A 15,109-nucleotide genomic window follows, 5' to 3' on the forward strand; every position below is an offset into this window, starting at 1 on the left:
TTTCCTAAATCACTCAGGTCTGACTCAGAAGGAAAGAGACCCGGAAAGAAAGACTCAGGACCTGGGCAAATACAAGGAAGGAACCTCTGCCCCACAGCACCCACACTGAAATCATCCCCACACTTAAACAATGAGCTGCTGCACAGGGAAGTGTTGAATGAGGCTAGGTTGAAATTTAAGCCACAGACTGTACACAGATAAATGGCCAAGGATGAGGACACCCCGTGTAGAGCGGGAAAATTGAACCCTCTCCATTATACCTCACCTCCAGTGAGAGAAATTCTTTTTGTCTCTCTGGCTCAGGGTCTTAAGGATGGCCACAAAACCTTTCAGAAGATGACTGTCTCAAGGTAAGAAAAGCATAATTATAGGCTCAGCAGGGAGAGGCCTCACCAGTGGTTTTCAGTTCGCCCCAATTAACTCTTCCTTGTTATCCAGCCACCGATGACCTGTACGACCCTTTCCTCTCTCTCACCACAGACAATGAATCTTCTCTCTCTCAGCTTAGCATCCACCCATTGCTCCCGAAGTGCTAATTACATTTTACTCATAACTTGCTTAATCAACTACCATAATTAAATTAAGCAGTGCCTTTCTACCTATATAGAGCTTGTAGATTGTAGAAGGCTGATGCATTTGTAGAAACCCAAGTACCCCAGTCTGTCTTGTACAAGCTACCACCTCTCTGCAAACCGTGCCTCAGCCACAGTGGTGTTCCTCTGAGATAAATGGGCTTTCACTTCCTTGCTTCTCTTATTATTAATGTTCACAGTTTCATGCCAAGCTAGAGGAAAATTATTTCCTCTTTAATACATAAAAGTGGCTCTTCATGGAGAAAAATAATTTCATTTTTAATAAACAAAAGGGATCTTAGGTACAGAAGCGCATAATTTCCTTTTGCTTTTTCTGCTCATCAATAAGGGAGTAGCCCTGTTCAGACTTGATGCCAGCTCTGTATACTGGTAAAAAAGGACAAAGTGTTGCAGACTGGGAGAGTAAATGCCTATTACAGAGTGCTTCATATTCCCTGCTGGGTAAAGGAAAGCAGACTTAGAAATTCAGGTGATTCTATAAGAAACAATGGTCTTTTGCCTGTGACCTCAGTAGAGCAGTGAAGGTGGCAAATGTGCTGTCAAGCTATTGACATTGTCAAAAATCAGGAAAACCTGAAGTTCCTGTTGCAGTTTCCCCAAGGAAAGGAGTTCTCCCCCAGCCCAGATTGGGCTAAGCCAGGGGACCACCAAGGAATGGGAAACACTTTGCTCACTCAGAAACTGGGGAAAGTTTGTTGGTGTAGTCCATGAATGTGGCAAGATATCCAAAGGGAGTTCACCTGGGCAACTGGGGGAGGATGAACACCCAAGGTGAGTCAAGGCCATTCTCTACAATTCAGGCAAAAAGTTTATTTCTTCTTGCAGTGGCAAGGATGTGACTCTGGAAATCATGCAGGGCAAACTCTGTGTGCCTTGTTAGAAAGTCTAAGGTGGAGATGGACATTAGGCTGAGCTTCAGCTGACACACATGCCCTGGGCCACCTGTTCAGCTCCTGCCCTCTCCCTCTGCTGTGCAGCAGATAAAAGAGTGCAAGGCAGCCTTGCTACCTCAAGACAACCATTTACTTGGAGAGTAGTCTTTGAGGGTCCTGTTAGAGGTGTTTTGCCCCACAGAAGCAAAGCCAATCTGCCAGGACTGATCCCTGCAATCCAGTGATGTGGCTAATTGAAACCACTTGATTTTGAATGCTTAATATTTGTTTGCACACAAGACGTAGTCCACGCCTTTTCTGGAGAAGCCATGAGGCAACTGATTATTACATACAAGAATACAGACATCTAATTGTGTCATTTGTAAATTGGCACTTTGTCCAGAACCCATGTGAGGTGCTGAGGTCTGCTCTGTTTCCCAGGCAGCTCCTTGGAGCCTCATCAGGAATTTTCTGGGCCCTTGCTAAGCCAGCTGCTGTATTTCATAGATGAGTTGCAAGTGATTTCTAAACAGTGGTTGCAAAGCTTCCTGGGATGAATAGATGTGACAAAAATGCTTGATTTCAGCTCTGCTCTTGAGCTGCTGTCAGATACAGCTCAGGATTAAATCAGAAGCCTAGCACAGCTCAGGCAGCAATTCCTGCTCTGTTCATATATCATTACACTTGGCACAAACTTGATACCGAGGGAAATAATTGGTAGGGCTTCTTAGCTGCTGAAATATATCTTTCTATCTCAAAAACTTCTGGAGTTTCCCAGTGAACTACTGAAGATTTAGATCCAATGAGGAATTTGATATCTTTAGATAAGCTTGCACAAGGTTTCCTAACTTCTTTCCATTGAGGGTGGCAGAGCACTGAACAGCTGCCCAGGGAGGTTGTGGGCTGCCCCTCTCTGGAGACATTCTGGTTCCTGTGCCACCTGCTGTAGGTGACCCTGGCTTGGTAGAGGGGTTGGACTGGATGTTCCCCAGAGGTCCAACCATTACTGGTTGGTGTCCCCCATTCCCATTTCCACATTCCAAGCAGATTCCCTGACTCAGAACATCCTCAGGCCAGATATGGCCATGGACATTTTGCAGCTTTGTGGTGCCCAAGCACAGTGTTTCTCAGTTCAGCCTTTTCCAGGCAGTTTCCAGCCCAGACAGCCAAAGGCCTTTCCTGGGTCAGAGCGTCCCTGGGGATGTCTGTGTCATGTTATATAAAAACCCAGGATTTTTGCACAAGAGACCACAGCTTCCATCAGGCCAGTTAAACATCCTACCCCAATGGATATTAAGCACAATAAAAACATACTGGCCTCTATGGCCTTTACTTCACCATTTCAACTTAACATGGTTTTTTACCCAGACAGAATAAGTAGAAAGCATTTTTCCCACAGTAGTAGGAGTTGACTGAGAAGGTCAAGGGAGAATGAAATGAGATTTTTTTGTAAAAGAATCAAAGTCCTACACAAGGAAGAAATTTCTATTCCAGGGGCAAATAATTGCACACAACTACACATATCTATAAGTGAGAGACTTTATTTGAACCAATTTTTCAAATACAGACATCTGTATTATTCTCACTTCTCGGGAATGTTTTCTGCTCATTTTTGAAGCTTGCAACCTTAGGACAATATTCAGGACATATGTGTACATTAGATCTCTGCAGATGGACACATTCATAATGCACAAGTACAATGAGTGAGAGACTCTTTCCAGATCCTCACACAAGAGCATCGGAAATGGGCCGCTCTAATTGTCAAGTTCTGCTCTTTTTAGCTTCCAGACACGTCACAGTTCTTGATACTCTCTAGGCTGTAGCCACCTTCTTCAGGCCCCGATTTATTACTGTGTTACTTCAGCTGTATGCCAGTGGAACTCCTCAAAATAGGGCTTAGGTGATGCACAGGGATTTGTTTTATTCATTGGGAACAGGCATGAGCAGAAAAACCAAGCTATTGGGTGAACAGTTCACCTGGGATTTTCTTTTGTGAGAGTAGTCTAGGTCTCAGGCTGGGATTTCATTTTTTAGAAGTGACCAGTGGTTCTGGGTGTGTAATACATGAATCTTGATGTTCAGAGCATACAGGGGACCTGTGGCTTGGACCCCAGTGAGGTGTCTCTCAAGTTGGGCACTCCAGATGTGAGCCACTGGGGTCACTAGCCTGTTCTGCAAATCTCGACCTTCACCTCTTCTTCCAAGTATTGCTCAACACAAGAATGTAGTAATAAAGCATTGTAGGTAAGAATGCAGGCTCACACATGACCTGAGATCAACACCCTGAAAAATGGATAGAGGGTAGTGCTTTCAGGACCACCTAAATGACTCACGATCTTCAGTTCCATTTTGGGAAATGACTGGAGATTTTCAGGCCTGAGACCCCCCAAATGCGCTGCAGAGAGGAGTTTGGACATCCTTCAGCATCTGGGCCTTAGGAACTTGTGTCTCTTTGAAAGCCAGTGAAATGTGTGCTCTCAAGTGCCCACGTCACTTAGGTTATTCTGAAAACTGTACCCTATATACATAATAGGTAGTTAAGGGGCAGACTTTCACAGGCACAAGTGGCAGTTAGACATGTAACTCCCATTGATTTTTTTTTTCCCCCTCGGGGACCTGGAAAATCCCCCCCTCCCGAGGAGTTGAATCCTCCTCTCGCATTATTTTCACACCAGATTAACACCACTGGTTCCAGTGGAGCGACTCCTGAGTTACCCCAGTGTGAGCGAGAGGAGAACCAGTCCTGAGGTGCTCTAAATATCCAGTGAAAGTGCTAATGTGGCAATGCAGAAAAGCAGGGAATCTGAGCACAGGCCTGGAAGAGGACCCCCAATGACACCTCTGGTGTGGCTGAGCTGCAGGTGACCACCAAGTGGACTTATTAGCCAAGAGGAACCACAAAAACATTCATTCAAACCCTTCCCTCCACCTCTGCAAACCACAGCCACTCCATTTCCTTCCTAAGACATCTATGACAAACGGCAGACCTTCAGTATGAAAAGTCACAAGAACTAGTTTGCTGTCTGGAGATCACAGGAAAAAAGAAATAACTCCTGTTTGGTATGAATTCCCTCTTCCTTTTTTTCTTCTTTCCTTTTTTTATAAACTCCTCTCCATCAGTCATGGCTATTTCTTTCATCTAGAGTAAGATGTTTCCCAAGCAATGGTGTTTATGTGGTCACCACAGGTTAGTTCCTTCTGGCTGAAGCCTCTCATGGGGCTACATTAGGGTTTAGGATTGGAAAACACTGGATCTGAAAGGATCTCAGCAGGATGCCCTTCCCCTCCCTTTGGAATGTGGCTCATAGAAAAGCTCCTTGGCTGATGCAACTATTGCAAGGGTTGTGGAGTTTCATCTGCTATCAGTGCAGACAGTCAGGATGCCACAAGCATTGCAAAGCAGACCAAATTCATGCTTACAATCTACTGCATTGATGGGGAGTTTATGTTGGAGGGTTTTTTTTCACTTTTTCAAGGCTTAGTCTAGTGAAATGTAGTAGTGAAATGTCAAGAGCTGGCCTACAGCTGGTATGACCATTCAGGATAGCTGTGGGTCACTAACATATCTTATGACAGGAGCATGGAAAAAGCCCCTCTAGGACCTGAATTTCCACAGCACTGCATGGTGAGGTCAGGCACCATATTCCCAGTGTTAGTCGCTCTGACATGCCCTGCCCTTTTCTTACATAAAATAACAACCACAGATACCCCTAGGAAAACCTCTATCCTCTTCAGGGAGAGAGAATTAGATACATACTCCCTGGGGAATTCCTGTTGGTTGTTACAGCAGGAGTAGTGGAAAAGTTTCAAGTACTCTGCTGATGTATCTTTGCCCCACTCTTTACTTCTGGGACCTCCTGCCTCTTCTGCTGCTTAGCTCACTTGATGTCTTGCTAGAAAAATCATTCCTCAAATACCCTTGTTCTCTTTCCAGTTTCCGTCCCATGCTACATCCTTTATAGTGTTTCCTTTTAGCCTTTGAAAATCTGGCTGAAGAGGCAACTCAAGGAAATCCAAATGCTTTTCTCTGTTCTCTTCCTGTACCCTGAAGACAGCCCAGCTTCCTATACAAATCTTGTGTATTACACATTAAACCACTGCCTGCTCAAGGCAGGGTTTGTCTCTGTGCTCTCTCTCACGCTCTCTTTGCCCTGACTCTCTGGCAGGATCAGGACACGGTACAATAATAAAGATAGGGGGTGCTTGGTTACAGCCAGTAATTTTAAACTGGAACCAAGGGAGAGGAATTAGTATTTAAATTATTTAGGTTTGCAGTTGGTAACCACATATCCCATTCTTTTTGTGAGGGTTAAAAAAAACCAAAATACAAAACCCAACCCTTTGTTCTCTAAGCAACATGGCAAAGTATGTTCTTACAAACGGTGACAAAACACGCGTGATGCCCCAACCATCAGCCAAGGGGGAGGCAACATGCGAAATACAAAGGTAAAACGTCCCTGGGGAGAGAAAGTAGTTTCATTTTTTGAGGAGGGAGGAAGGCCTATGTCCAGGAAGACATGAGAAGCAGTTTTCTTTTCCTTATAAAGTTAAAAGTAGTAATAGCAAAGTGGAGGCAAGATGAAAAATTTGGGGTCTGAAATCAGAAGAGCAGGGAAACCATGTGGTCTTTGCAGAAACAGGCAAGACAGAAAACTTTTTCAAATGGTAATAACAGGAGATAAGGCCAAACAAAAGCCATGGTCCCTCCTTCCTGCCTCCTCCCAAACACCTCTCCCACAAATCCTGAGAGCTGAACCTCAGTTCCCTCAACTTGGTGCTAGAGACACGGGGTGTCTGCAGTGTCTGCGCTGGGCTGGGCCCCTTGTGTGCTACGAACAGCAAACATAGTGTACCCCTCTCCTCCCCAGGCCTCAGTCCCCGTGTCCCTCAGAGCTGTCCCTCCCAAACACCATCCACACCCCGCTGCTCCCATGGCAGACACGGGCGGCGTGGCGAGACCTGACATACACTCCAAGCAATGCCTGATGTCTGCGCTACATTTGCTGAATTGAGGTCAGGCTGGAAGGTGTCTCAGGGTTTACCACCCATCATGACATGGGAATATTAGCATATATATCATTTATGAAGTATGACACAATACCTATCTGTCAGTCAGCCCATCTTTCTACCTATTTAGTCTGTCTAATCTACTTTAGCTATCTACGTTTCACTATCTCTATCAATCATCTATTGCTCCATATTATCTAATTTCTTCCTGTCTCTCTCTCATCTTTTGCACTCTAATCTTTCTTTCTCTAGCTATACTCCCCTCTCTCTCCCTATCATCCATCTATCCACACGAAAATCTTTCCCCCCTCATCTCTCTAATCCCTGTTTTTAAAAATCTTTGTCCAATCTATCTCCCACTCTCTCTTTCCCTCTCTTTAGAAAAAACCCTCCCTGTCTCTCTCTCTCTTATTTCTACAGAATGCCAGGAAGCACATGGAAATGAGTCCTGACATGTTTTGATGGCACTTCCAGTGAGCAGTCTACGTTCAAAGTGATCATTTCTGAGGAGATGCTGTTCATCTTTTCTCCCTATTTCCAACAAAGAGATGGAGGAGAACAAAGGAGTAGGACAAGGAGTGCCAGCCAGCCCTCTGAAGGCTTGTGGCTGCCACTCCAAGAGGCATCAGCCACCAAAGGACACTGGAGCTGTCAGCATTCCCATCTTTTGGTCTTCCTGCTGTGAGGACAATTTAATCCTGGTCCTGCAGCATCACACAGTAATGCTGCAGGGTACTCTGGCTGTCATTGCCAATAGGGCCAGGAAACCATGCAGGAGCTGCTGGGAACACACATGAAAATAACCAGGGCAGTGAAAGAGCAGTAATTAGCTTTTATAAAAGCCAAGATATTACTAAATGTACTTTAACTGTTTGCTCTCACAGCTCATAAAGACAGCAGCAGACCCAGATGGCTGTACAGGCTCAGGGTTTGGTGTCTGTCAGTCTGCCACTGGGACAGGCTGAGTGGCACCAGGGAAACAGCCCACAACCTGTAGGAAGCAGTGGTGGAGGCTTAGGAGGTGGGGCTCTGCCCTTGGCCATAAATGACAGCTGAAAGCCTTGGCATTCATTAGAGCTGGGTGAAGCACCCTGGGTTCAGCAGGAGAAGGAATGAGGTATTTCTCAAAGTGCTTCCAACTAGCTCCTAGGCCACCAGGCATCATCCTGCCCGTGTGCCTACTTATTCAATAAACATTGAATAAATTGGCCCAATTTATTTTGTCAAACAGAACGCTTTTGGGGGGTCACACTATGCTACTCAGGAACTTCAACTCCAGCCCAATGGGGTGAGCATCATCCTGCTGTGGTGAGAGCTCAGGTCATAGGGTCCTGTCCCCTCACAGACCTTGGCACACGCCTTGGCAGGGGTTAGGCCTTGGACATGGATCAAAGCTGGTCCCTCTGCAGGCTCATCCCTCCAAGGTCACCACACTTCTCCAAATCAGGGCCTAGAGGTCTCCTGGAGGGACGCTTTCAATGATCTTTCCTAAAACTGATTTCAGTACTTTCATAATTTATGTTAGTCAGTGCTAACATCTCGCTCAAAATCTAATGCTGCTCCCCTTAAAAATCCCCTCAGTAGTGCCAGGGAGAGCAGTCAGTCACTGACTGGTGGCCAAGGAGCACAGCTGGGCCACGCAAGAAGTGGCCCACCAAGGACCACAGGCCAGCAGGATGTACGGCAGCATAGAAATGCGACACGGTGGTGTTAATGATAATTATTCTCATTTATTATAATTATTGTTCAGTTTGAAAAAGGAGCCTGGAGCCAAGCATTACGCTAATTGGCACATTTTCTAGTTGTTGTTTTTAGTTCTGAAAACAAACTGGGGTTTAGTATTCCTTTTTGTTCGTTTGTTTGTTGCGTTTGGTCTTTTGTTAGGTTTTTTTTTTCTTTCGTTCATTCCATCACATTGAAAAAGGAAGAAAAGAACCTTTTTTTCCCCCTCTTTTGTTTTAAGTAAGTCTGGACTCCTCAGATGAACGTAACATTGCACACACACACACTTGGAGAAGAGAGAGAGGAGAGAGAGAGAGAGAGAGAGCGCTCGCAGTGGGCAGACAGACACACGCACGCGCCAGGTCAAAGAACTCTGATACAGTGCAAGAATTTTCCCAAAATGATTGGATCATCATTACCAAAAACTTGCCATAACAACACCAAGAAACAAAGAAATGTTTAAGCCACACTGTTTGACTGGGATTTTTCCTGCTTTTTTTTTTTTTTTTCTTTAAATGTTTGCCACACAGAGAGAAAAAGGGTTTAAGTGGTAATGGGAGAGGGACAGACAGGCTCACAGATGTGAGCAGGAAGGGGGGAAATCGAGATTGGGGTGGGAAGGAAGGATAGAGGATAGGGGGAGGGAGGGAGGGGCAATGGGGAGTCATTTCTTAATGTTCAGGCATTTTCTTGGTCCGCCTTGCTCTCTTCTTCTTTCACCTCTTCCTGCTGGGCACTTTCAGTAGGTTTGGTTTCTTCTACAGCATCTAGTGGGGAAAGAGATGGTCCAGCGTTAGTCAGCCATGATCTAGAGCATTCTGCATGTGCACACAGCCTGATGGACTGCACGGCTTCAGGCTTCCCTCTCTCCAAAGTCACCCAGCTCTCAAAATCCCTGGAATTTCTACAGCATGGAAAGAACGTGCCAAGGTTCAGCCCAGCAGACAGATATGTAGCTCTCAGAAAACACCTTCAGCCAGAAAGCATGTGCCACTGAAAGGAGCTGCCTTGCTCGCTGCTGATGCAACAGACAACCACTGTCCATTGCATGAGGGGCACTGATTAGACTCCTGGCTTTACAGCTAGGTCACACACCCTTTTACAGAACCCACCACTGTACCAACACTGTTAATCATTGCCTCCCAATTATAGTACAGATACTCCCAGCTGAGACTTAAAAAGAGTCACAAAGAAAAAACTCTATACACACTTGGAGCCTGCAAGACCCAGAGGGAAAAATTTTGTACCCTGTAACTCAGACTTCTCTCACACTGAACAGAGATCTAGAGAAAAGTCTCTAGTCTTCAAGAATGGAAGCCTTCCTCCAGAGGTTGCCACATCTCTCCAGTTTTCTGGTCTCTCCTTTCAAAAGCAAAGCTGCCCTGGGGGGAATCAGTGAGTATAAGTGGGAGCTGGGTCGGCCTGTCAGTCAGACACCTTGTTCTGGCACACCATTCACATCAGAAGTTAAAACTACTGCTAGGAGCTATCCCACGATGAACTAGACAGAGGATCAGAACCCAGGGGAAGGCAGAGGCAGCTGGGAGGAACAAGGCAAATGAAAAGAATGCCTCTCAAGCTGAAGTGATCTCACTCCTGGGTTCATCTAGCCCATCTGCTGCTTCATTGCAGCAGGACAGATTTAATTGTCTCAGAGTTTCTACTGCCCAGATCTCAGGGTACACTAATGTACACACATGTTCTCAGCCTCTTTCAGAAACAGTGCATGTACTGTGTGGATTGATTTTACAGGACAAGGTGGTGGTGGACCCAGAGCTGCAGGGCTGTAAGACAGAATAATGCACAAGTCTCCTAGTGCATTGTAGTGATTGTCTGCTCCGTTGCCATCTCTCCCTTTTTCTCACTGGCTCCCAGTCCCACACATACACAGCCCATGGAGAGGTCAAGCAAGCAGCAATCCAGAATTGGGATAAAGAACAGGGAAAAGAAACACTTGGGATACAAAGAACAGGAAAAGAAACAAGCACTGAAGGACTGGGTGATGTGGGACAGGCCACATGTCATTGGTATGACACATACCTGTACCCATCTCATTCAGAGAGCACTGTGGGTTCCCTGCACAGTTCCTGGCTTCTCTGATGGGGTATCAAACTACATTGTACCAATAAATAAAATGGGCCAGGGACTGCTCCCTGACCCTGAGGCAAACTGGCACCACACAGCTTATGTCCATATGGCTAAACTCTCTTCTTCTCCAGAACAGGGTAGCTGTGTCTGGGACCTGTCTATGCCAAGCTACTTGGTGTACACAAAAATCACACCAGGGCCTGTGCTGTCAGCCTAACAATGAAGATGTTCAGTTGCCAGTGTTTGATTTGTGAGGATTAGCATCCTTACAGCCATGTTTCATGAGAATGCTAATTGGGATGTGAAACTTTCATTACTGACACCATTCATGCATTTTGGCCTGGTCCATTTGATGCCATCAGATGGCAGACTTGTATTTGCTTCCAATACTGGCAGTAGGTACTACATTCCTCCTTCCCTCTTCCTCTCAGCTCTTTTAGCCTAGGTTTTAAACATGTTCCCAAGCACCACTTCCTTATGAATCACCTTTAAGTTGTGTGCAACTTTCCATTCTGAATCATCTTCATTAAAGGCTCTGCTTCTGGATCTTCAAATACTTTTTATCTTAGTGAATTCTGACTGCTGATTTTACAGAAGGAAAAATTTTTGTGGGAACATCCCCATGGCCTCAGTGACTGCATCTCGAGCCTCTGTCAGCAAAAACTTCTGTGGACTTTCCTTCCCCTGATAGAGAACAGCTAAGCAGGATGCTATTCAAGGACTTCATCTATATCTGGTACAACTACCACCACAGACCAGAGACAAAATAGGCTACTGATTAAAATAGGATCATAACAAGTATCATTGGGAGGCAAAGCTTGGCCTACTTTTTTCAATTTTCCTGAATGACTTGATCACTGGGAGGGAGGAGAGTCCCTTTAATGTTGCTCTTCAAGGCATTATAGCAGGAGACACACAAAGCTGAGAGTAGGATCCCAGTGTGCAACCATCTACCCGTAAATCTGAGCAAAAAGACTATTGTTTGCCAGCAGCAAAGTCTGATTTCTTACAAGGCTCTGACAGATCCTAGTAAGGCAGAGTTTCTGGGGGTTTCTCCTCACATAAATGGAAGATGAGTGAAAGAGCAACAAAGAGACGTAACTTGGCTTCAGGAGCACAAATCCTGATGCTGCTTTTCATTGTGTTTAAAACTTTTTGTGTCTTCCTACCAAAATATGCACAAGTTTTAGCCGTCAGTCCCACTGCCCCCTCAGGACAGCACAACAAATAGGCCCATAACACAGCAAGCACAGGGACAGACAGACACTGGGGGGTCCTGCACATCTGATGTGTCACCAAGACACGCAGATGCCCTGTTAATCAGCAGCTGAAAGTGGGGTCCAGCACTCCAGGAGGGATGGGCAGGAAATCTGCTCACACTCAAGGTGGAGGAGCTGGCAGTGATGCTGGTTAGCTCATAGTGTTCCCATGCTGCCCTTGCTCTTAGGATAAGCAGGCAAGTTGAAACACAATTTTCTGCCATTTTCTATTCCCTGTTAGCTCACCACAGTGGTAAATCTAATTTCCAGGGAGTGCCCATGGCGCCTAGAGATCCCTGGCTGGCAGAGGAGCTGCACAGAGGTGCCTCACTGTCCCCATTACTGTTCTCTGGGGAGCAGACAGTGGCAGGCAAATGACTCTCTGCTAAAGAAGGCCAGAGACTGCACTGATCTCTGCCATGGATGAATAGGCTGGGCTAACTGGCATCATGGAGCAGCAGAAACAATTTAAGGTCACTTCATCACACATTCAAGTCAACAGCGAGGGATCATACAACTCAAATGCCGGACTGCGTATGTCCCAAGTATAAAAAAGAACTCTAGCTTTTTGAATAAAAATTATGACACAAAATTCAGAGAATCACTCTCCCTCTTTTCTCTTGCATGATATTGAAGCAGTAAGGGGAAACACTCTGTGTAATGCTACACCCTGCTAAGCTCTGTCTTATTTCCTACCAGCTTTACCAGCGCTTCATCGATCTTTGGGATGAGGGAAAAGAAGCAACCTGGTGTTATTATGTAGTAAAGAACTTTAGCAAGAAGCAGTATCATGAAGGAAAAAAGAACTCAGCACAAAAAAAAATTAAAAAATTTCAAGCTGTGGCACTGCTAAACCACAGCAGTAAAAAGAAGAGGATTCGCTCTGTGCAATGGGAGCAATGCATCACAGCCCCAGTGACATCAGGGCCAGTTAACAGCAGTTTCTGATTCATGAGGAGAGGTGAGACAGTTTATCTGACTCACCAGTTTGTTTGATGCAGGCTATTTCTGCAGAATGTTTTCTGGGCTTTCTCCAGCCTGTTTTCAGTGTCCCAGCAAAGGGGGGCAAGGTATCCCCAGGGAGATTAGTAGATAGCTGTCCTCAGGATTCCATACATCAGAGAGGATATCTCCTACACTGCTTTTCACCCAACACTAGTCTTCCACTTTTTTGAACTCTGGGATATCGTATCAGTGGGTTTTCAGTGGACAAATACCATTATACAGCCAGAACTGCACAGTCTGGGCATTTTTCATTCACTTCGCAGTTTTTTGCAAAGGTTACAAAAAAAGTAGTTGAGAATTCAGGCTGTCCCCTGCTTGAGGGACAAAAGCATTTCATCCTGGGTAGCCAAACTTCCACCTGTCTAAAGCTGCCTCCCTTCTGAACATGCCAGCACTGTGAGATCTCCTGCCAGCATGATCAGAGCCCCCTGTGTCCTTTTGCAAGGGACAGAACAAGCAGGAAGCAATGAATTCTTTCCTCAGGTGGGCCTGGGCTGGGGCGGCAACAATGTGCACATGGTGACATCATGAAATGAGAAGGCTGAAGTCAGAGTGGATGGACATCTCACCTAACCCTAGACATCTACAGAGAGACATCAGTAGCTGATCTTCTCATCCTCTCTTTTCTTCATAACTAGTGGAGATAAATAGGACATTTCTAAGACTCTATTAACCTGGATGCCTACTTTAGGACAAGTTGCAGTCTGGGAATACCTATACCTGCAGCAACCCAAGGTAGAGACTTTCACATTTGTTCTAGAGCACTCCAGCCACAGAGCAGAAAGGAAGACCCAAACTTACAAAGTGAGAATGGAGGAAAGAGAGCAGGAGGGGAGGCAGAGCTTTAATGTAAAGCAAAAAAACCCCAAATTCAGTCCTGAAGGGAAAAGCAAGAACGGCTAGGTCAGAAAGCTAAAAAAAAAACACCTCAAAGGAACAACAGAACCAACCTGGTTTGTGCTTGCAATCATCACCCTTACAGTTCTTTTAATGCACACCAGTCATCGTTTGCACTGTTTGTGGTTACTCCAGTCCTGTGGTTTCACCCTGCTAGCTTTGAGATTTTAGTTTGCCTTTTTATTTCAATTTTTGGAAATCTCTGCTGCAGTCCAGAGCATCTTATAGCATAAAATAATTTTGCCAAAGAGACAGGCAGCTGTGAGCTGAGCTGCCACTGTTCTCACTTCCAATTTTAGCACTCTGGATGGTGCAGTCAAGTTGAGAAACCTTTTGGGCACCCTTGGACAAACCTTAAGCCATTACTGCAGAATTGTTTAAGGGTAGAGCTGCATGGTGGGAGGGGCTGATGTGTGTTTGCTTCCCAGCTGAAGACCTTGTGTCAAATAGAGGCTTCATACCTACAGCTCCAACTGGCACCTGCTGGGGAACAGAGTTACTCATGGAAGGGTAACACCAGGAAAATGAGATACAGAGCCCTGCTGCAATAGGGTCTTAAAGAGTTCCTGCTCCTCAGCACTCCACTTATTTCCTGGAAAGGGTGAGAGTCATGTCTGTGAGCCCTGCTGGGGAGCAAACGCCTGGAACATATGCAGCTCTGGTTGCTGTGAGGCTGAGGCAGGCACGCAACAGCAGTTCTGCTGGATGGTGGTGCTTCCAGCTGCCTTTGCTGATGCTGTGCTCTAATGGATGAGCATGCAGGCTCCTCTCCAAGTCTCTCCACTGCCCTACATTAGTGAAATTAGGTTGAGTGGATTTCCGGGTAAAACACTGTCTCTTGGGACTTGCCCAGCTCCCGTCTGACTTGCCAAGATTAATTAAATCAGAGCAGACATCAGCTTATGACCACAGTAGCAGCAACCTCTCTGATGATCATTTTTTTGTGACTGGTGGCTTGGGTTTTGTTTTCCTTTTTGTCTCTGTTCCACTGCAGATCTTTAAATTACCACAGCCAATGCCAAGAGACGAGAAATTGCACAACACTCTGGGATTCTAATACAGATGCAGAGATTTTGCTTTTGCTGCTTTCTCAGTGTTTGCATAATAATTGCTGATATTGATTGTGCAGCTAGAACTCTCCTGTGCATTCACACTAAAGTACTGTCCAAATCTACTCAGACATTGCTCTCTCTAGCATTTGTTTTGCTTCCTCCTTTCTCTGTCCTTTGCCAGCTACAGCTTGGGCAGAGATGGAACTGAAAACCTGTTCCTCATCCGGTCATCACTCTGCTCCCAAATATTAATCTGGGCTTTCCTGTCCTGTTATAAGCAGATCTCACATGACCCAGAGATGACTCTACTTAATTTTTATCTTTTTTTTTTTTTTTTTTTTTTTTGAGGATAAGGAGGACTGGAAAGACTCATGTAAAATCCCTGCCCTGAGCATCTCCTTGTTTTAATGACATTTGGATCCAGATTTGGATCCAGGCTTCACAGCTTGATTCATCTGTCCCAATCCATCTGTCCTTCTAGCCAGCCAGAAGTCTATTCCAGGCAGACGATGGTAGGTCTGAGACTGCTGAAACAAGACACACTTCAGATTCAGAGCTGTTGCTTATACAGTTCTTCTTCTGATCCATGTTAGCCCATTTCAGTCAGCCCTATG

The 15,109-nt window shown here is 45.5% G+C and overlaps 1 protein-coding gene across 1 annotated transcript in view; it reads right to left on the minus strand.

The window, feature by feature from the left end:
• Nucleotides 1–8,319: 8,319 nt before the first annotated feature.
• GAP43 (growth associated protein 43) overlaps nt 8,320–15,109 on the minus strand; it is a 52,705-nt gene continuing 45,915 nt past the window's right edge. The window contains exon 3 of the mRNA XM_083854969.1: nt 8,320–8,961. Coding sequence (XP_083711095.1) covers nt 8,873–8,961 — 89 coding nt within the window. The 3' untranslated portion in view covers nt 8,320–8,872. The remainder of the gene's footprint in view (nt 8,962–15,109) is intronic.

This window comes from Zosterops lateralis (assembly GCF_965231275.1).
Source record: "Zosterops lateralis genome assembly, chromosome: 2".
Classification (NCBI taxonomy): Eukaryota; Metazoa; Chordata; class Aves; order Passeriformes; family Zosteropidae; genus Zosterops; species Zosterops lateralis.